We start from the raw sequence: 22,830 nt of genomic DNA, 5'->3' as shown, positions 1-22,830 counted from the left end.
AATGATCCTTTAATGTGAATAAATGATGAAAATGTGTGAGGGCGATGCATATGACAGTGTGGGAATGAGCCAAGTGTGCAATTGTCATGACTTGGTAACAGATTCAAAACAGAAAGTTCAGCTGTTGCCACAATTTTTAGGACTCTTCACACACAGTCAGTGAGCAGTGTGATGACCAAGCAGTTCCTGTGCTCATTTCCAGAGGAGTAAGTTACTGGTTCAAGGCCACCTTTACCCTTTCTGCATGTAATGTGGAATTGTGTCAGGAAGGGCATCTGGTATAAAACTTGTGTCAAATCAACATACATACTTCAACATCCATGTCAGATTTGCTCAGGCGACCCTGAGGAAAAAGGGACAAGCCAAAAACCCTTATTGTCACACACAGTCAGTGTATTGTCATTTATGCTGGCACAAGAATAGCAGACTGTCTGTCTACCATGCACCACCACATTATGAACCACAGAGGATCTCATTACCAGAACAGAGGGTGGGTTCAGCACCCAGGTGTGGGCTTATGGACCATGGTGGCGAGCTATGGTAGTTGTGAATGACTAGGCTGGAGATCAACCCTTGTAGAGCCACAGTCAGATGGGTGATGAGGAGAGCGACGGAAAGTCTGGATGTTAAACCTGTTGGTCAGTGTGAGGTCCCAAGTTGGAGGATGTGGAAACAGACACTTAGGGCCCCGTCACACATAACAGGGTGGAAGCCGACTAGCACACGAAGGAGGGATCGCATGCCACTCGTGAAAAATCTGAGCCGCCTCAAACGCCTCGTACAGCTGCCACCACAACCATTCACGCACACCAGTGATCGAAAGACGATTGCCCTGCGAGTGCCCATTCGACCCCCTCTCAACAGGTGTTGGCCAAATTCCAGGTGCCACACACGAACTGGCTTGAGCGACCTTACAGCGTGCAGGCTGTGCCAGGTGAAAAGGACCTTTTCTGCTTTGTTCACCCAATTTCACGTTATGTGTGAAGGGGCCCTTATCAATGTCCTTACCCCTACACGCTATGGACCAGTCCTTCATGGAGCTGAACTCAGTAGAACTCTTAATATGACTAACTGTGTATAGCCATTGATTTAGGCTTTGCTCCCATAGAAAGGCAGGGATTGTCAATTTGTACTGAGACAGCCCCAAACTCTTGCACTCCTGTAGTGTTTCTGTCCACAGAAAAGTTTGATCATTGTCAACAGTCATGTTGTGATAACCCCAGCTAGAGTCAGAACTGCCATGTTTTATTTGAGCCTTGAAGATCAAGGAAAAAATCAGAATCAGCTTGTCCTTTGCTTTCAAATTGGCCTCCAAACTAGCGATGCTCATCTTCAGCTTTCATTTGGTAATTTGACCAGATCTCAGTTCAACCATCACTAATACCAAACACACTGATTAAAACCAAATATATTTAAAAACTGCCATTTCTCAGCTGCAGTTTAGCAGATACGAGTCTGCCATAAGAGCCAGATTGCCAAGTCACCACTAAAAATGGTTTATAAAAGAAAAACAACAACTGATAAAATGACACTACAAATAAAAGTAGATTAAAGTACAAAAACCCCATAGGTGAGTGCAGTAAAAAACTGTTTTCTGCCTCTATTCTCTAAGGGCCGATGCAACCATGATGTGTAAGCAAGATCTTTACTAATGAATGTATTTTGTTGCTTGTTACACATGTAGGCACTCACTGTGTCAGTATGATGCTAACCAAACCGTACCACCTTTTGTATGGCAGTGCCAGCACAGCCTTGAAGCTGACCTTTGAAGTGTGCTCCGAAATGAAGAACCATATGGAGATCCGACCAAAGACAGGCTTCATCCAGGCCAAATCCAGCTTTAATGCACAACTTAAGTTCTTGCCGAGGTAAGAAAGGACATGGGTTCAATATAATGGAGTCACTGGAGCATTCGTAATCTGATTGTAGGCAGTAAAGTCATTACCCGTCTATCTTATTGAAAATGTTTCATTGTCACAAAACTGCAAGGCTGGCTTCAGAATTATTGAATTCTTCATGGTGAGTGAGCCTAGAATCATACAGTCAGTCATAAAAAAAACAATTAGATGAGTGGGCAATAATATATACTGTTCGTTGACAAATTTATTGTATTTTTTAGTTAAGCTAGTGCAATCAGTCTGCTTTGTGTATGGCTGATCCCACCACATCTCAGAAGCTAAGCAGAGTGGGTCCAGGTTAGTATTTAGATGGAAGACCTCTTCAGAAGGCCAGGGGCTGTGTTTCTCCAGGTAAAACTGGAGTTGTGTCAGGAAGGGCATCCGGTGTAAAACCTGCGCCAAATCCCAATGTGCTGATCTGTGCTGGATGCGCTGTGGCGACCCTGAACAATTGGGAGCAGCTGAAAGACCACCACTATTTAGTTAACCTGGTCAGGTTTCTCTCCTGAGAAATTAAAGGCTATATGCACATTGCCATTCATTTGAATGGAAAAGTGTGTCCAAACATTAGACTGGTAGTGTGTACAACCCCAATTCCAATGAAGTTGGGACATTGTGTAAAATGTAAATAAAAACAGAATACAATGATTTGCAAATCCTCTTCAACCTATATTCAGTTGAATACACCACAAACACAAGATATTTAATGTTCAAACTGATAAACTTTATTGTTTTTGTGCAAATATTTGCTCATTTTGAAATGGATGCCTGCAACACGTTTCAAAAAAGCTGGGACAGTGGTATGTTTACCACTGTGTTACGTTACCTTTCCTTATAAAAACATTCAGAAAGCGTTTGGGAACTGAGGACACTAAATGTGAGTGATCCCCAAAAGGCTCAGCCATTCTTAAGCAAAGGTGGGGTGAGGATCACCACTTTGTGAACAACTGCGTGAAAAAATAGTTTAAGAACAATGTTTCTCAATGTTCAATTGCAAGGAATTTAGGGATTCCATCATCTACAGTCCATAATATAATCAGAAGATTCAGAGGATCTGGAGAACTTTCTACACGTAAGCCAGCATCTGTGATGGTATGGGGGTGTGTTAGTGCCCATGGCATGAGCAACTTACACATCTGGGATGGCAGCATCAGTGCTGAAAGGTACATCCAGGTTTTGGAGCAACACGTGCTGCCATCTAAGCAACATCTTTTTCGGGAATGATCCTGCTTATTTCAGCAAGACAATGTCAACCCACATTCTGCACGTGTTACAACAGCATGGCTTCGTAGTAAAAGAGTGCGGGTACTAGACTGGCCTGCATGCAGTCCAGACCTGTCGCACATTGAAGATGTGTGGCACATTATGAAGCTCAAAATATGACAGCAGAGACCCCAGACTGTTGAACAACTGAAGTCGTACATCAAGCAAGAATGGAAAAGAATTCCACCTACAAAGCTTCAACAGTTAGTGTCCTCAGTTCCCAAACGCTTAATGAGTGTTGTTAGAAGGAAAGGTGATGTAACCTAGTGGTAAACATACCACTGTCCCAACTTTTTTGAAACGTGTTGCAGGCATCCATTTCAAAATGAGCAAATATTTGCACAAAAACAATAAAGTTTATCAGTTTGAGTATTAAACATCTTGTCTTTGTGGTGTATTCAATTGAATATAGGTTGAAGAGGATTTGCAAATCGTATTCTGATTTTATTTACATTTTACACAACGTCCCAGCTTCATTGGAATTGAGGTTGTATGTCACATTTTCAAGCAACCTCTATATTGAATATTTCTACTACAACTGGCAGTGCATGCATAGAACTAATGGAATCAGTTAGCCAGTGAATGGGTCCACAAAATTTCCATAAAAACTCCATATTCAACAATGAAATTTGGTGTTCTGATAGATGCAGGTGAAAACCAGTGAGCTATTTTGGGCAATGTTGGTATCTTACAATGTGCAAAACAAAATAAAAGCAGACAGGCCAGTCAGGTTGGTTTTGAAGGCTTGTTGCTTATTGCACGGTCTTTGTATCTTCTGGAGGGCACTGTTGTTTGTATTACAATGTTCTGAGGTTCTATTATTTTTGGATAATAGATTATTTGCTAGGGCAGCACGGTGGCTTAGTGGTTAGCACTGTTGCCTCACAGTGAAAAGGTCATGGGTTCAATTCCCGCCTGTGGCCTTTCTGTGTGGAGTTTGCATGTTCTCCCATGTTTGCATGGGTTTCCTGCGGGTGCTCTGGTTTCCTCCCATATCCAAAGACATGCGGGTTAGGTAGATTGGAATCTTTAAATTGTCTGTAGGCATGCCAGTGGGTGTGACTGTGTTTGTTTGTCTGTTTGTGGTCCTGTGACAGACTGGTGTCCTGTCCTGGGTGTACTCCACCTCGCGCTCTATGACTGCTGGGATAGACTCCAGCCCCCCCGCGACCCTTAATTGGATTAAGCATTTGAAGATGAGTGTGTGAGTGTGAGATTATTTACTAATCCCAAATCCATTTTATAGTACCATGAATTTCTTGAAGAGGACTCCCAAAACCCCTTTCACACCGGGCTAACTTAACCCCTTTCACACTGGGCCCACTTCGAGTTGCTTCCTGTGGCGTCATAATGACGCAGGAATGTCTGCGTCAGGTGCACGCAGCAGGGGGGCAGAGAGGAGGTGAGGACGCAGCCTGCAGGTTCTCTGCACAGAGAAATCAGAGTGCACAGTTTGGCTGCAGCCAGACTGTGCACTTTGATTTCTCTTTCATATTTGTTCTTGTGCTGAGCTGCAGGTCAGCGCTCTGAGTTCTGTTATAGTTTATCTTTCTTCCTTTGACCACACGCGAATGAACCCTCCATGAGTAAATGTGGAGATGTCTGGAGTTGTACTTGATGTGGACATGTGCTGTCTCTGGCAGTCAGTCTGTGAGCAGGATTTATGTCCTTTTTTTGTCCTTTATTTAACACAATGTTGAGAGAGAGCGAGGAACTTCAGCAGCCAGCCAGTTTATTTTTTCTTTTAATTGTTTATATGTGTGCACGTGAACGAATCGTCCGTGAGTGGACTGGAGATGTCCGGACTTTTTACTGGATGTGGACATGTCCTGTCTCTAGGAATCAGTCTGTGAGCAGGACTTTTATGGACTTTATTTAAACACAGTTGTGAGTGAATTTAAGAGCGAGCAGCTGCAGTCAGGCTGCAATCAGCAGTTAGCATTGTGTACACGGTATAAAAACAATCCTGCATAATTTATACTTCGGGAACAATGGAACACAGCAGGGATCATAAATTGGCATTGGGTAATGTTGTATTGTGAGGGTGTTGCTTCCAGTCACGTTGAGTACCGTCGCATTGCTCTGACTTGCACTCAAACCACTTAATTTCTGCTTTAAGCACAGGACGCAAAAAAAAATTAAACATGTTTAATTTTTGGCATCCGATTTGCTTTGTCCTTTGCGTCCCTTGTGCTGTTGTGGCATTGAGCTGCATCGTCTCAGCACTGGTTTGTTTCCATGTGGCATCGTCATGACGCTGCACGACGCAGTTCGAAGTGGGCCCGGTGTGAAAGGGGCTTTAAAGTTGCGTAATGCAGTGTACCGACTACGCCAAACTACACTGAGTTTATGCAGCCCTACGTGGCAATACACTGAGGGACGCAAAGGGACGCAAAGGGGTCTGCGAAATGGATGCAAAAAAAAAATAAACCTGTTTAATTTTTTTCATGGACTTTTGACGTAGAGCATGGACGCAGTGTTCCACACAAATCTACACAACACTCTGCTACTGTGTGTAAATCTACACAACACTGCAGTACTCTACAACATGCTTCCACAATTGTACACACCCCTACGCCAGGGCGAAAAATCCTTTTCGTTTTTTTTCAGTAGATACCTGCATTGCTATATTTTATTCATCATGCTGGACTTTGCTGGCAGTGAAGCTTCAAAACCACAGAAGAAGAAGAGGAGGGCAGACAAGCTTCTATACTTACTAACTTATACTTACTAACTTCTTACTAACTCCGCATGGACAGATCACCAGCGAGGGGACATGTCCATGTCCACATCCACTCATCACGGACGGATCGCCAGTGAAAGGACATTTCCACAAGTTCACTCCTCATGGTCGGATCGCACGCGATCACTGGCTGCAGCTTTCTTTCACCTCCTCAAGTTCTCTCACAATTTTGGCATGTTTAATAAAGATCATTAACTCCTGGAAATAATGTGTTCTGATTTTTTCCAATGTATCAAATTCATCTGCTTGTCCAGGCAGTCTGTAAAAACAGTATCATAAAGCCAAGCTTCTCCCCCTGCGTGCAAAGTTTAAATTTTGTTTTTTCCTGTGCGCAACTTATGCAGCCATTCTTGTGTACTAGATACGCAGTACAATGCGACTCTATACAGGCCTGTTGTGAAAGGGGCTTAAGGTGGAACCTGACATAGAGAGATCCAAAACTCTGTTCCAGATGTCTTGGCGTAATTCTTTAACCGAGTACACAAGCAGTGATCGATGCACAGCAGGAAGGCAATCCGTTCCTTTGGGAAACAACAATCGGGTTCACCAGATGAACAGGCAGAGGGTCATTACACAGTCATCAAACATACCAAGGCTTGAGAGATGTAAATAGTATGGGGGCTGCTGTAAAGCATTGCTTTGTGACCCTAAAGGCGTAGTCACATTCCAGAGTCCACTTGAATGCCTGTAGCGACAAGGTCATGTTATAAAGTGGAGCAGCAACGGAACTGAAATTTCAGATAAAATCAGAATGTTGTCTAAATACACAAAAATGAATTTATTCAGGTATTCCCGCAGTACATCATTAACATGGTTCTGGAAGACGGTTGGCACGTTAGTAAGCCCGAATGGCATCACCAGATATTTGTAGTGCCCTGTGGGAGTGTTAAATGCCATCTTCCATTCATCACCCTGTTTAATGCTGACCAAATGGTATGCATTTCGGAGATCCAATTTAGTAAATACTTTGGCGCCCTCCAGTGACTTAAAAGCAGAAGACATCAATGGCAAGGGATAGCGATTCTTTACCGTAATATAATTCAAACCTCTGTAATCAATACAGGGACGAAGCATTTTATCCTTTTTCTCAACAAAGAAAAACCCCGCCCCAGCTGGCGATGACGAGGACCGAATCAAACCAGTGTCAATGGATTCCGGACAGAGAATCCAATTTTCTCTGAGGCGGACTGGCCCCAGGCAACAAATCAATGGCACAATCATATGCTCGATGAGGCAGGAGCGACTTAACTTTAGCTTTGCTAAACACAGGAGCTAATTCATGATAACAAGGTGGAACCCCGGCAAGATCAGTATGGGTGGAAGAAGACGTGGTTTGGAGTCAATTGAACATTTATCGGAACAAGAGGAACCCCACTCACTAATCATACCATTCGTCCAATTGAAATTGGGGCTGTGCTGTGGCAGCTAGGGGTGCCCCAGAATTACAGTGAGTCATCTTGTCAAAGACAAAGAAACTGATTGATTCTACGTGGTTCTCATTGATAGAGAGATAGACTGACTGAGTTCTGTGAGTAATTTGCCCGAGTTCGTGGCCATCCACTGCCCTGACCACCAGAGGTCGTGAGATGCGAAACAGTCTAAGGTGCAGGGACCTGGTGAGAGAGGATAACATTAAATTAGCGTCAGAACCAGAATCTACAAATGCATGCACCAACTCAGTGTCTTGATCAGATTCCAATTTAGCAGGAATTACATTCTGAGAACCCGAGGAAGAAATTGAACTGTGACTCACCCACACGGAGGCTTGAGATTTAACAGAGGCACCACTGACCGGACAACAAGAGATCAAATGACCTGATTGTCCACAATAAAAACAAAGTCCATCATCCCGTCTGCGACGTCATTCCTCCAGATGCATATGACCCAGCTGCATGGGTTCCTCGGACCCAGGATGCGTGGTGTCAACATCGGAGTAATGAACGATGGGCGGACCCTGGTTCGGTGTGAAGGCACACTGTGGCAGGTGATGAGGGCAATCCATCAGGCGATGGTCGATCCGGATTGCTATGGCAATCAGCTTGTCCAGATCTTCAGGAAACTTAGTGGCAAGAAGTTGATCTTGGACATCAGAAGCCAGCCCCTGGAAGATGACATCTTGGAGTGCGTCTGGATTCCGCTCACTCTTGGTGGCAAATCCACGACATAATCTGCCACTCAGCGAGTGCTCTGCTTCAGCCTCAAAAGGGAGCGCAATGATGGGTGTTGGAACACCTGCTGGAGTGCCATAGTGAACTCCTGAAGGGAGGAGCAAGATGGCGACTGACGGCTGCACTCTGCGGTGGCCCATGCTGCAGCCCAGCCAGACAGGTGTGAGATAATGTATGCTATCTTCGTCTTGTCAGATGGAAACATACTGGACATAAGTTCATATTGGAGTTCACACTGAGTAATGAAAAGCATGATGTCACCAGTTTCCCCGGAGAATTTTCTGGGTGGGAAAGCTGTGTGCAGATGGCGGTCTCTGGTACGGAAGCCAGAGAGGCAGCCAGCGGACTTGATGATGGGTGACTGGTGTTACCCTTTGCCGGGTCTGGGCTGGCCTGAATGTTGAGTTTAGACAGGAGTTGTTCCATCTGTGAACTCACGGAAGACATAAAGGCGTCTTGTCATTGAGCTACTCGCTGAAGCCAGTGCTGAGAGCGATGAACCAGTCCTGTGGTGGCATACCGCAAGCTGGAAAGGGGTCGAGTCCACTGCGTCCATTGTTGCCCAGATTGATTTCTCAGGTCTGACTGACAGGTTAGGCTGGATGCAAATGCAGGACTCAGACAACAGGCTCTGTAAGTAAGAACAGTTTACTGAAGCAGTAAACAGTGTTCGGTACACAGTAAGGCAGTCCAACAAGAGTAGCATAACCAGGAACATCAGGCACAAGCAGGTCGAGAATACAGCTGGAGAGAAGGCACTAGGTGCATCAATCTGGCAAAGGAAGAGAGCAAAATGAGGAGTATATATATATACACCCAGGTGATGAGGTGAAGATTCAAAGCTGGTGTGCGTGGAACGCACCAGAATGAGGGTGTGGCCAGAGAGCAGGAAACACCCACCACCACAAGCCAGAAGAGACAGGCAAGAGAGAAAGGGATAGACAGACCCAATCAGGAAAAAAAACCCAGCAAGAGAACAAACAAATCAAAAAGCAACTGAAAAAACAAATCAAAGCAAAGTAATAAAAGCAGACAAAACTCAAATGAAGACACTCCTTTGATATCTTGGCTGTGTGTTTCTGTGAAGGCTCTCAGTTGTCCAGATGGTTTCCATAGTAGAGAAGCTTGAATCTTCGACTGGACTGGGTTGCTTGATGCGAGGACGTTTTGCTTCTAATCACAGAAGCTTCCTCAGCTAAATTTCTTTCTCTGGTAAGCTGACTTCTGTCTTGACTCTTGTAGAGAAGAACAAACAGAAGCCAGCAAAAGCTGGAGTTTTTAGCAGACTGCTATTGACTAGTGACTAACAATTGCTCTAATTAGCACCTATTGTACTTCTCCACCTTAAAGACACCAACCACAAATTTGAGGACAATGAAGTTAAAATCTTAGCCAGAGAAAAGAAATGGTTTGAGAGAGGAGTGAAGGAAGCTTTGTATGTGAAACAGTTGAAACCCAGCCTTAAGCGGGGAGGGGGTCTGAAGCCCCTTTCACATTGGTGTATTCGTAGATCTGCGGATTGTGGCGTGGTGTTTTATTTAAATACGCCCGAAATGCACACACATACTCAGCCTTTTTCCGTGTTCGTTTCATACTTGCAGCTGTGTGTGTTCGCTTTTTAATGTGTGCACAGTTGCGTGTACCTTGCCGCTATTTTAAACCAGTTCACTCCTGCTGACTGTGCAGAACACATCACTGCACTTAAGGCACTTTTCTACTACAAAGCTCCAGCACTACTTGGCTCTACTCTACTCAGCTCTACTTGGTTTGGTTCCAGGTGCGTCCTTTTCTACTGCAAATAGTACCTCTTCAACGTGGGCAGGCTCAGCAGAGCAAACTACAGTGACGTCGTTTTATACACATAAACAATGGCGGACTCTGTGTGTTTGCTGCTCTGTGAGTTTTTAAGAGAAAGTTGCTGGCGGCGAGATGCTTGAGAAGTACAGAAGACTTTGGGAATTTATACAACAATATGAAGATGAAGACGAGAAGATACAAGCTGCTAAAGAGGCAAAGTATGACGGTAAGCTAATCGTTAGCTTCCTAAGTAGCTCGTAAATAAGTAATAACTGCAGGCTGTCGCTATTAACTATTAAAATTGTGGCTGTCAAAGCGTTGATTTAGATTAATTACAACACGTGTCATGCCTTCAGTCACACTTTGCTCCGTTTTGTTTTGATGTCAGTGACTTGGTCTGTAAATAAAGACACGTTTCTGAGAGCAATAAACGTGTTAGTGTCAATACTTTTTTTAACCAAAGTAACTTGCTTTGATAACTTATTGTTAAATCTCAAATGTGGGAGTTTGTGCGTTTACTGACATTCATGCACAAAATGTTGATTCGGTTTTAATGACTGTTAATTAACGTCGTCACTGAACTTGAACAGGCTTAAAACATTAAAAACGTTTGTTTTTCAACCAGATTTTAATGTTCAATGGACAAATTTAAAATATGAAATCTAATAAGATAATTATTAAAGGAGTCAGAAAGGAGTGCAGAAAGAATCAGCCTCCAAACTGCCACAATTCTGTTTTTATAGATATTCTATATAATATAGCCTTTTATTGTCATTGTACACATACATACAATGAAATTTGTCTGCATTTAACACATCCAAATTACACTTAGACAGTTCTCCCAATTTAAGATCAAGTTACAGCTTGTTTAATACCTCCTTGATATGTAACAAAAATAACCCTGATCCCTTTTTTACCTGATTATTAAATGCCCCAACACACACAGATCTGAGTTTTTTTTTTAATATACCTGCAATTAAATGATTCTTTTAGATTAATCACAAACCCTGTGATCAATTACATTATTTTTTTAATAACCTGACAACACTAATTAAAATATGCATGCACTATGTGTGTGTTTCAGATGGTTTTCTCAGTCACCGCTGCAAAGGTTCATGCCATGGAATGGGACACCTTTGTCATCATCATGTTATACACCGGTTATGTTTCATTATGAATTCTGAATAAATTTTTGTACTTTTTGCTAAAATGTCTCCACTTTTGTGTAACATCAGTTTGATTTGTAAAAGTTACCAAGGTTTACTGATTTAAAGGCTAACAATTTGAAAAGCTGTTTAAGCATAATCCAGTAGTAAAATAAGTTTCACATTTAATGGGGTCATAAATGTAAATTGAAGTAAACAGACAGTAAAACTGGTTGTTCAAAATTCCTTGGTGTAATGTGCCTTCACTGAAGTGACTAAACCTTTTTGTTTATGTTAAATACCATTTGGTAAAATCTCAGTTTAGACATGGTTATTCCAGCATCTTTGTAAACATTCAGCCAGGTGTAGTGTGCAGTGTCTTCTGGAGCGGCAAAAACCCAAATTAAAAATTCTTAGAAATGAACCTTCATTGCACCAAAACATCAATGGCAAAATGTTTTTATTACTGTTGACTCAGCCTGAAATCACAAATTATGATACAGTCACATGAGTCAAATTGTTTACTGCAACAAAAAAGAGCAAATACAAAAAAAAAAAAAAAAAGCAACACAAACTATACAAAAGTTTCATGTGTCTGTAGTCTGGGGTGGGGGCGCAGGTCACATGCCCGGTCATGCATCGCATGCACAAGGTCGCCCAGCACGCCAAGATATGCCTGATTAAATGCAGCTTCCACCACCGTTGCTTCCTCAGGGATCAGTCGGATGTGTCGATCACACTGAACCCAGTTCAGCTTCAGCCTCAACATCACTCAAGATGGACAGATTCACTTGCTGGAACAGGCTCCTTTTTCTCTTGCCTGGACAATAATGAAGGTAGAAATGGGAAAGCAAGTTTAAAAAAAAAAAAAAAACCTTCAGTCTCTGTATGATCATTCCCCAGAGTTTCAGTTATCTTGGTCACTTTGCATAAAAATTATGTTCTTTCAAAATGATGCTCCAACAAATCAGACCATTTGGAGCATCATTTTGAAAGAACATGACTTTTATGCAAAGCAACCAAGATAACTGAAACTTTGGGAAGGTCCAGCAGAATTTGCTGGATTTATTACAATATTTATGGGTTCTGGGTTTTTGTTTTTTTGTTTTTTGTTTTTGTTTGGGGGGGGGTTTCACCCTGTATCATATTTGGGAAAGTTACATGATGTGACATGTTATTCTTACCTGTGATGACACGTTCCTGTGTGGTGCTGGACATTAATACAGATGTTGAAGCTGGTGTTCAAACCCTCCTCGCTTATGGAACTGGATTCTTCAACAAAAACACAAAATGATGACATGTCAAAAAAAAAAAAAAACCCATCACAGTAATGGCACTAAATGAGTCAAATGTACACGTTTGTTGTAATGCTGACTTTAGGTGTTTTTCTGTCAGAAGTTAATACTTTAAAGCGGAGCACGGGGTTAGCTAGCGCGCTAGTTAGCAGTCAGCTAGCTCACTGTGTCCACATACATGAGATAACGATGTTACTTTAACACAAGTTTAGACTCACAATCTTCGTTTGTTAAAGTGTGCTTCCCACCAATGGGATAAGTAATGTTAAACGGTGCTTTCAAGCAGACTACAGTCACAAAAACACTTACCATCCATCGCTTCTAACAAAGCTGAGTCGCGGTCATCCTGCCTCCCGTTGTTCGCCGGTTGGTGTCCGTAAACAGCGTTCCTGCAGTCGAACCATTTCCAGCCCTTACAGTCTGACCTACTCCGGTCGTTGTGGTCGTGTAATCACTTTTAAGCTTTTTCAGCTGTTCTCTGCGTTGCTGTAATGTCCGGTGAGCCGGGCGCGGCCAAAGACTGGGAGATTTTCTCATTTCGGGTCACTTCATCCACTTCTCTGTATTCTTTCCTCCGCCACCAAACACAAATGTCCACAACTCATCCACATACCACGGTGTGGTTTTGTGCGAGTAAAAAAAAAAAAAAAAAAAAACGCCAAGAAACGAATGAAAAGCACGGCCACTGTAACATCGCTGTGACTATTTAAAAATGGCGGGTTTTGATTTTCGTCTCAGACGGCGCGCTCATGACTCGTCCAGTGACGTCACATTTTAGTATCGGCTCGGCTCGCTTGGAACCGCTCCTGAGCAGGTACTAAAAAAAGCACCTGGTACCAGGTACTAACCCTAGTGGAAAAGCAAAAAAACCTAGTAGAGTCGAGCCGAGTAGTGCTACTTTTGTGAAGTAGAAAAGCGCCTTTGAAAATAGTGGACTGTATCAGGAGGTTTTTACAGTTATGTAGCCAAAGCTGCTATTTTCTGCCTCCGTGGAAGTGTGCTCTGTTCTCTACTGCACCGTGTGGTGCAGAGTCACACCTCTTTAAAGGTTTGATTAGACCTGATCGATCACGGCATCTGATGAGCGCACTGACATGCAGCGACGAGGCATTTATTTTAAAGAGTCACAGCACTTTTCAAGTTTGATCAGACCTGATCAATCAGGGCGTTTGATGAGCGAATCGACATGCAGTGAGTGCGCTTTTATTTTAAAGTCACAGGTTTGAGCAGACACACACACACAGAGAGAGAGCAACAAAGAGAGAGAGTCAGGGAGAGCGCGACAGAAGGAGAGAGAAAGCAAGCGAGCGACCTGCTGTTTCTGGATTTCTCAGTTGAGGTTCGATTCCCTGTTCTGAACACACAGGTTCTGTGGGCTGTGTGATCATGTTCTCATCTGATTCCTCTGGATACAGCACTCAATTTTTGGTTGTGTACAGGAGCGCCGTGTTGCACAGACTTGCATGCAGTAATGCTGTGCTGCGCAGACCTGCTTAAAACTGTGTCCAGCACTCTACGCCGAAGAAAATTAAACATGTTTAATTTCTTCTGTCCTACGTGTGTAGCCCTCAACATACTGCTGCACAGGGAGAAAAAACTCGACGTAGAGCTGCTAAAAGTGGGCGTAGAGCTGCTCAACTCGGCGTAGACGATATGCTGCAATGAGCAGCTCTACGAATACGCCAATGTGAAAGGGGCTTGAGACATGCTTTGTCCCCTGTTTACAATGGGGTACTCAGGTCAAAACAGTTTCACTCTTGTTCATGGTAATGAGTCATTCACGTCGTCAGGAGAGTCATCAGGAGAGGCCTCAGTCCCATCGATAGGAGGGACAGCTGCTCTGCCATTAGGAGGATGCTAACTAGAGTACAATAGGTGCTAATTAGAGCAATTGTTAGTCACTAGCCAATAGCAGTCTGCCTGTCAGTAGGAGGCATCTTGTTAGGTTTAAAACTCCAACTTTTGCTGGCTTCTGTTTGTTCTCTACAAGAGTCAAGACAAAAGTCAGTCTACCAGAGCAAGAAATTTAGCTGAGGAAGCTTCTGCGATTAGAAGCGAAACGTCCTCGCGTCAAGCAACCCAGTCCAGTCGAAGATTCAAGCTTCTCTACTCTTAGCTGTGTACTTAGGGTCATAGTCCTGCTATAAGATGAACATTTGCCCCAGTCTGAGGTCAAGCGCTCTCTGGAGCAGGTGTTCATCCAGAATGTCTCTGTAAATTGCTGCATTCATCTTTCCCTCAATCCTGACTAGTCTCCCAGTTTCTGCCACTGAAAAACATCATCACAGCATGATGCTGTCACCACCATGCATTACTGTAGTGATGGTACCTGGTTTCCTCCAAACATGACACCTGGCATTCACTCCAAAGAGTTCAGTCTTTGTCTCATCAGACCAAAGAATTTGTTACTCATGGTCTGAGAGTCCTTCAGATGCCTTTTGGCAAACTCCAGGTGGGCTGCCATGTGCCTTTTACTAAGGAGCGGCTTCCGTCTGGCCACTCTACCATTCAGGCCTGATTGGTGGATTGCTGCAGAGATGGTTGTCCTGCTGGAAGGTTCTCCTCTCTCCACACAGGAATACTGGAGCTCTGACATAGTGACCATCAGGTTCTTGGTCAACTCCCACCACCTTAGGCCCTTCTCCCCCGATCGCTCAGTTTGGATGGGTGGCCAGCTCTAGGAAGTCCTGGTGGGTCTGAACGTCTTCCGTTTACCTATGATGGAGGCCACTGTGCTCATTCGGAGCTTCAAAGCAGCAGAAATGTTTCTGTACCCTTCCCCAGATTTGTGCCTCGAGACAATCCAGTCTCAGAGGTCTACAGACAGTTCAAGTGACAAGTGACAAAGTTTTTTATTCGGCACACAAAATATTCAAATAGAAAAAAAATGAACAATTCCACAAACAAACACAGACAAAACTAGTGAGTCCGAAAGGGTGTGGGCTGAAGCAAAGCTTATTAGCGCCCACCCCTGCTAGTACAAGTCCAACAATTCTAATCAGTCATATTTACATAAATACAAATTCACTACTACATGTCGACACACAGACATACACATCAATATACTATTCACTTATAATTATATTTATATAGTACCAGATCACAAGAAAGTCGAATCAAGGCACTTTACGCCAGTAAGGACTAACCTTACCAACCCCCAGAGCGAGCACTAGGCAACTGTGGTGAGGAAAAACTCCCTATAAGGAAGAAACCTCAAGCAGACCAGGCTCTTGGGGGTGACCCTCTGCTTGGACTGTGCCATATATACCTATATACATACGTATATACTTTACAAACATAAATATATACATACATATACACAGTCACTTATATACATATACATATACACCTACCCATATCTATATATCTACATATGCATATACATACCCACACATTCAAATATACAATAAGTCCCACTTATAAATTGAACATTCCATATAAATCAAATTATATTTGCTTCTTTATGATACTTAGACATGATGTTCTTTTTGAGTAGTTTCTTAAATCTTACTAAGGTACTACTCATTCTAACCTCTGTTGAACATTTGTTCCATTTCCTCACCCCAACCACAGACACACAAAAACCCTTTACATTTGTTCTTACTGGTGGTTTCATAAAAATTGCACAACCTCTTAAACTATATCTGGATTCCCTCAATCGGAACAGACTCTGGACATGTCTCGGTAAGGCTTGGTTTTTCGCTCGAAATAAAGTTTGAATTGTAATGTAATCGACCAAATCTATGAATTTTAATAAATTTAAAGACACAAATAGAGAATGAGTTGGTTCACGATATTGTTTATTGCAGATGATTCGTATGGCTCGTTTTTGCAAAAGGAATAATGGATTGGTATTTGATTTGTAAGTGTTTCCCCATGACTCAACACAATATGTCATATATGGTACCATCAGAGAATGATATAAAGTAAGTAACCCTTCTTGCAGCAGTAGGTCTTTGGCTTTATACAAAATGGCTATAGTTTTTGACAATTTTGATTTCACATAATTTATATGTGGTTTCCAGCTTTCCAGTTTATTATCAATTATAACACCTAAAAATTTATTCTCTGTTACTAACTCAATTTCCTTATTGTTTATAGTTACATTTTTACATTTGGGTGCCTGTTTATTTCCAAATATAATACATTTAGTTTTCCCAAGGTTGAGTGACAACTTATTAGCGTCAAACCAAACTTTAAATTTTTCCAGTTCTTTCTCCACTATGTCCAGAAGCTGTTCAAGATTTTCACCGCTACAGAACACAGTTGTATCATCCGCAAAAAGGACACATCTCAGTGAACTCAACACCCAACTTATATCATTTATATAGATTATAAACAACAAAGGACCCAGCACTGAGCCCTGCGGCACCCCACATGTGACATCCCTGAGTTCAGAATTTGTATTATTGAACTGAACATACTGAAGTCTGCCTTGTAAATAACTAGCTATCCATTCATATGCCAGACCTCTGATTCCATATTTCTGCAGTTTAATTAATAGTATTCCATGGTTAATTGTGTCAAACGCTTTCTGTAAATAAAAAAAAACACCTATTGTGTATTGTTTATTGTCAATTGCAGTTGCTATACTTTCCACAAAGTCCATCAAAGCATGTGAGGTAGTTCGAGACCTTCTGAATCCATATTGTTCTTCACAAATGATGTTATGCTTCAGTAAATAATCATTTAATCTTTTAGCAAATATTTTTTCCAAAATTTTGGAAAATTGTGGCAGGAGTGATATAGGTCTATAATTAGAAAATGTGTGTTTGTCACCAGTTTTAAACAGAGGAATTACTTTGGCTATTTTCATTTGAGAAGGAAATTTATCAGTACTTAGTGACATATTGCAAATATAATTGAATGGTTTTACTATACAATCAATAACTTTTTTAATAAAGCCATATCCAAATTATTAAAATCAGTCGATTTTTTGAACCATGAACCAGATCAAGTATTTCCCTTTCATGAGTACCACCAATGAACATTGAAACAGATTTGTTAAACGTTGAATTATTTACCCAGAAGTTATTACTTGATGAGTCAATTTTACTGGCAAGATTTTTACCCACATTAACGAAGTATTCATTAAAGTGTTCAGCAATAGACTCATCGTTATCAATCGTGATGTAGTTGTTACTCTGAAAAAATGGATAATCTCTAGTTACTCTATTCTTTTTTACTGTTTCATTTAATATGTTCCACGTGTTTTTGATGTTATTTCTATTTTTGACAAGTAACTCATTATAATATATATTTTTACTGAGTCTCATGATATTGATTAACTTATTCTTATATGTTTTATACCTACTTTCAGCTTCCTTAGTTTGTAGTTTTATGAATTGTTTATATAGTACGTTTTTCTTTTTACATGCCCTCTGAAGCCCCTTAGTTATCCATGGTTTGTTTCTATATTGATTTCTATATATTTTGTCAACAAATGGACAGTGTTTATTATACAAACTGGAAAAAATGGAAATGAAAGCATCATATGACCTGTCAACATCATCAACAAAAACATCTGACCAATTCTGACTTGATAAATCCTCCCTTAAATTATCAATTGTTTCAGGTGTTACGTTTCTACTCATGAATTTGATATTGCTTCGATACATACAACAACCCTCCAATGCAAAGACTGAGAAAACTGGCAAGTGATCACTGATATCACTGACCAGTAGTCCCCCACTAAGATTACCAGATATAACGTTAGTTAAAATATTGTCAATGAGAGTTGTTGTATCCATAGTTATTCTGCTAGGATGAATGATGGTTGGAAACAGTCCTAAACAGTACAAGGTGTTTATAAATGAGGTAATTTGTGGATGATTGTGAGGGTTTAAAAATTCTATATTGAAATCTCCACAGACAAATAAATGCTTATTTCTGTTGATTTTGTTGTACATTTCTAAGATAATGTCTTCAAAGGTGTCAATATTTGTCCCAGGAGCTCTGTAAATGCAACTAACAACTATGTTTTTGGAGTTTATAGATGCAATTTCTATGGTAACACATTCCATGATGTTGTCCACTGTAAATGACATGTTGTTAATGAGTTTACAGTTATAATCTGACCTTACAAACAATGCAACGCCTCTGCCCCTTCTCGTCTGCCTATTAACCAGGAACAATTTTCCAGCTTCACCAGATGCCGGTCTTTCTCGGCGTTCTGGAGCCGTAATGCCTTCACCTCCTCCACCAGATCCATGATTGATTTCTGTTGCTGCTTCACAACAGAAATCTCCTCTGATAGAAAGTCCAGAGATTTTTTAATATCGTCACCTTCCTCCGCTGTCAGAACCTTCTTAGGCCCCATGGTCGGCTTATGGGCAGCTTGACGATCGCGATGTTAACAGCCTGCGTTGTTTGTCACCGGGATGGATCTGCACTGCGCTGGCGCCGCGCGGCCTCGGTGTTTCCGCGCTGATGGATCCGCAGTGGCTGCACGAGGCCTCGGGGAAGCGGCACTCGTGATGCGCGGCTTTAATGGCGCGCTCAGTGAATTCACCACGTTGGGCGGGCCTCGGACATTGTTGCTGTCCAGTCGCGGGGCTAAGTTGCCTGTTGAGGTGGTATTCCCACTGTCCGGGTTGGCAAACACCGGCGTGGCAGATGGCAACTACAAACACCACCTCTGAAAACTCAGGTACAAACTTTTTGCAGCTCGCTCTGACGACACGCAGCTCTCTAGTGACGACACGCAGCTCGTCCTTTTGACTTAATGCTTGGTTTGTGCTCTGACATGCATTGTCAGCTGTGGGACCTTATACGAGGTCTGTGATAAAAAAAGCGGTCCTTTTTATTTTTTTCAAAAAAATAAATGGATTTGATTCATATGTTTTTACGTCAGACAAGCTTGAACCCTTGTGCGTATGCGTGAGTTTTGTCATGCCTGTCGGTGACGTCATTCGCCTGTGGGCAGGCTTTGAGTGAGGTGTGGACTCGCCCTCCCGTCGGAATCTCTTTGTCTGAGAAGCTGCAGGGAGACGGTGCGCGTTGCTTTATCAAATTTTTTCGGGACCGGTGAGTGATATCCGTGTGGACACTATTCGAGAAATTCAACTGGTTTTCGGTGTGAAGTTTAACGGCTGATGAGAGATTGTGGAGTTTCTTTCACTTTAAGCACAGCCCACAAAGCAGATCGGCGTGGTCAGAGGTGGAGTCCGTCTGGCTGTTTCGAGCTGAAAACATCCTAATTTAAAGCTCTGTTCACCCAGGACGTCGTCAGAGAACAGAGAAGTTTCAGAAGAAGCCGGCATCAGGAGTTTACCCGGACATTCCACTGTTAAAGGAGATTTTGTAATGAAAGAACGTGCGGACGAATTTGCCGAGTCGGATCCATGACGACGTGGCAAATCCGTCTGCGCCGCGACATGAAAAACACCTCCGTGTTGAAAACCATTTGTAAAATTCAGGCGGCTTTTGATGGCTTTCAACAAGTGAGTATCTGAGAAATTGTTTAACAGCTTGGGCATGTTCCAACTTATCTGTTAAAGTTTCCAACGGAGGTGTTTTTCCTGTGGCGACCCCCCGCGGTCGGGTCCGGCCTGACATGCGAATCTGCCCGCACGTTCTTTCATTACAAAATCTCCTTTATCAGTGGAATGTCTGGATAAACTCCTGATCCCCAATTCTTCTGAAAGTTCTCTGTTATCTCACGACGTCTTGGGTCCACAGAGCCTGAAATTAGGAAGTTTTCAGCTTGAAACAGCGAGACGACGACGCCTCGGAGCGCAGATCGTCATCAGGCGCCATGGGCCATCCTTACGGCGACAGTAAAACTCCAAAATCTCTCATCAGCCGTTAAAATTTTCACCGAAAACCAGCTGAATTTATCGAATGTGTCCACTCAGTTGTGCCTTACAGGTTTTGAAAAAATTTTTATCAAACAAAGCAGCAGTCTCTGAGCCATTCCTAAACAATGAAAAAATCGACGAGAGGGTGGGTGACTCCTCACTCAAAGACTGCCCACAGGCGAATGACGTAACCGACAGGTGTGAAAAAACTCTTGCATGCCCACAAGAGTTCAAGCATGTCTGATGTAATCACACGTGATTCAAATCCATATAGTTTTTGAAAAAAATTATAAAGTCCATTACTTTTATCACAGACCTCGTATGTAGACAGGTGTGTACCTTTCCAAATTATGTCCAATGAACTGAATTTATCCCAGTAGAAACATCACAAGGATGATCAGTGGAAACAGGATGCACCTGAGCTCAATTTTGAGCTTCACGGCAAAGGCTGTGAATATTTATGTAAATGTAATTTCTTAGATTTTTTTTTTTAAATAAATAGGCAAAAAAAAAAACACTGTCATTATGGGGTGTTGTGGGTAGAATTTTGAGGAAATTAATTTAATCCTTTTGGAATAAAGCTGTAACATAACAAAATGTGGAAAAAGTGAAGCGCTGTGAATGCTTTCCAGATGCTCTGTATTTTCGAGCTTCTCAAGCTATGGTGGCCACTTGGAGTGTTGCGAAAGACAACATCATTCCCAGCTTCTGCTCTGTTCTCAAACTTCAGTTAAATTAAGATAATCCTTTATGTGTCCCACATCGGTGATGTGATGTTACAGCAGCAAAGGGATAGTTACAGAACAATTGTGTAACGTATGCGCAATAATAGGTAAGAGAAAAGAAGTACCAAAAAACATGGAAGGCACGTACTGTGCAGGAATAACAACAATATAAACAGTCAATGCATCATTTACAAGCAGACAAAAAATTCAACATTAAAATGAATGCTTGGTAATATTGCACATGAATGATCAAGTAATTTGCACGAGAAAGAAAATTGTTACTTTAACAATTTGGGTGGTCTACTGGGAACAGTGCTAGTTGTAGAGTCTGACAGCAGCAGGAAGGAAGGACAAGCGGTATCGCTCATTCACGCAGTTTGGGTGGAGCAGCCTGTCACTGAAGGAGCTTTCCAGTGCAGTCAGGGTGTCACGCATAGGGTGGGAAGCATTGTCCAGCAGGGATGACATCATCCTCATTTATCACACCTCCTGCAGTGAGTCGAGGCCAACAGATAAGACTTTATTGATCTCACAGTGGAGAAATTCACGTTACATCAGCTCTTAAAAAAACAAAGATGAGTGCGAGTAGAGGTAAATGTGCATCAAACAGCGTGTGCAACGATAAGCAATAATAATAATACTTGTAACAATACAATAAAATAAGAAAATGAGGTAGAAATTATGTGTATATATATATATATATATATATATATATATATATATATATATATATATATATATATATATATATATAAACATGATTGGAGTTAAAAAAAAATAGGAGCATCTTATTTACAATATGTGAAGTGGAGTTGTGATAAGGTGACACTCGTGCTGGAATTTGTAAACAAGTTGTTATTGCACATGATTTGTAGACATTAATATTGCATATGATTTGTGGACATATTATTGCATATGGTTATTTCACAGTGTTGTTGTACAGTCTGACAATAGCAGGGATGAACGACCCTCCAACAAAGGGTCTTCTTGGAATTTTCCTCTTTTCAGGAATGAGAAAACTTTTAACTTTGCATATCCTAATCAATCCACCTCCATCCTCACCATTTCATTCATTGTTGACACCACGAGTGATGCATTTATATGCTGATGTAACTTCGATGCCATGATATTTCTCTATGAATGTAATAAATTAGAAATAATGCATTTTAGAACAAGTCTTTTTTGTAGTTTCTGACAGTTTTCTTTGAAACAGTGCACAGACCAAGACACCATGGGACGTGGTAAAGTACTCTGTGTAGAAGTGCCTACTTGAGCGTTTTAAAATCTCTCCCACCTGCTTGAGAGTCTGCAAGATACACAGCTTTGTAAAAGTAACATTCCTTACTGTGACCCATAAGTGCCTCCTCCAGAGTTGTTCATACACCAGAGAAAGTTTGAGTAACCCACTTCTGGGAATCTGCTGCTATCAGTGGCTGTCTACTACATGGGCTCGTCTTGCTGTTACAGAAGTGCTTTCTGCACACAAGCACCTGAGTAAGAATGAGACATTCCAGGCATGGTCGTACCAACATTCTCAACACAAACAAAATTGTTATCTATGTCATACATGTAACTAAATAATAGCAACTTTTAAGAACATAACTGGGGTGTAATTCTTAACTCTAGCTTGGCTCAGGACTGACCTTTGTACAGTGTTTTGCAGAATTTAATTACAGCTTTGTGAGACTTCTCATGCACAGACAGACAGAGCAAAAATATTGCCTTTGGGGGAAGTCATTATACATGAGCTTCTTGGATGTGTTAGTGAAGCTATGTTACTAGGGATGAAGCTGTGTTTATTTACAGTATATATCACTTATACAGCTTAAATCAGAAAAAGATGGGTAGTGATTGATTGTACTGGCTAGGTGATGAGCGGTGCCTGGTTTCCACCATACATGACGCCTGGCATTCATGCCAAAGAGTTCAATGTTTGTCTCATCAGACCAGAGAGTTTTGTTTCTCGTGGTCTGCAAGTCCTTCAGGTGCCTTTTGGA

The 22,830-nt window shown here is 41.8% G+C and overlaps 1 protein-coding gene across 1 annotated transcript in view; it reads left to right on the top strand.

Moving 5' to 3' along the window:
* The window catches only part of cfap74 (cilia and flagella associated protein 74), a 434,220-nt gene that overhangs the window by 218,457 nt on the left and 192,933 nt on the right, over positions 1-22,830 (top strand). The window contains 1 exon segment of the mRNA XM_034171458.1: positions 1,740-1,868. Coding sequence (XP_034027349.1) covers positions 1,740-1,868 — 129 coding nt within the window.

The sequence above is a fragment of the Thalassophryne amazonica genome, chromosome 6 (assembly GCF_902500255.1).
Source record: "Thalassophryne amazonica chromosome 6, fThaAma1.1, whole genome shotgun sequence".
In the NCBI taxonomy this organism is placed as follows: Eukaryota; Metazoa; Chordata; class Actinopteri; order Batrachoidiformes; family Batrachoididae; genus Thalassophryne; species Thalassophryne amazonica.
This window is presented reverse-complemented; position numbering and strand designations above follow the sequence as displayed.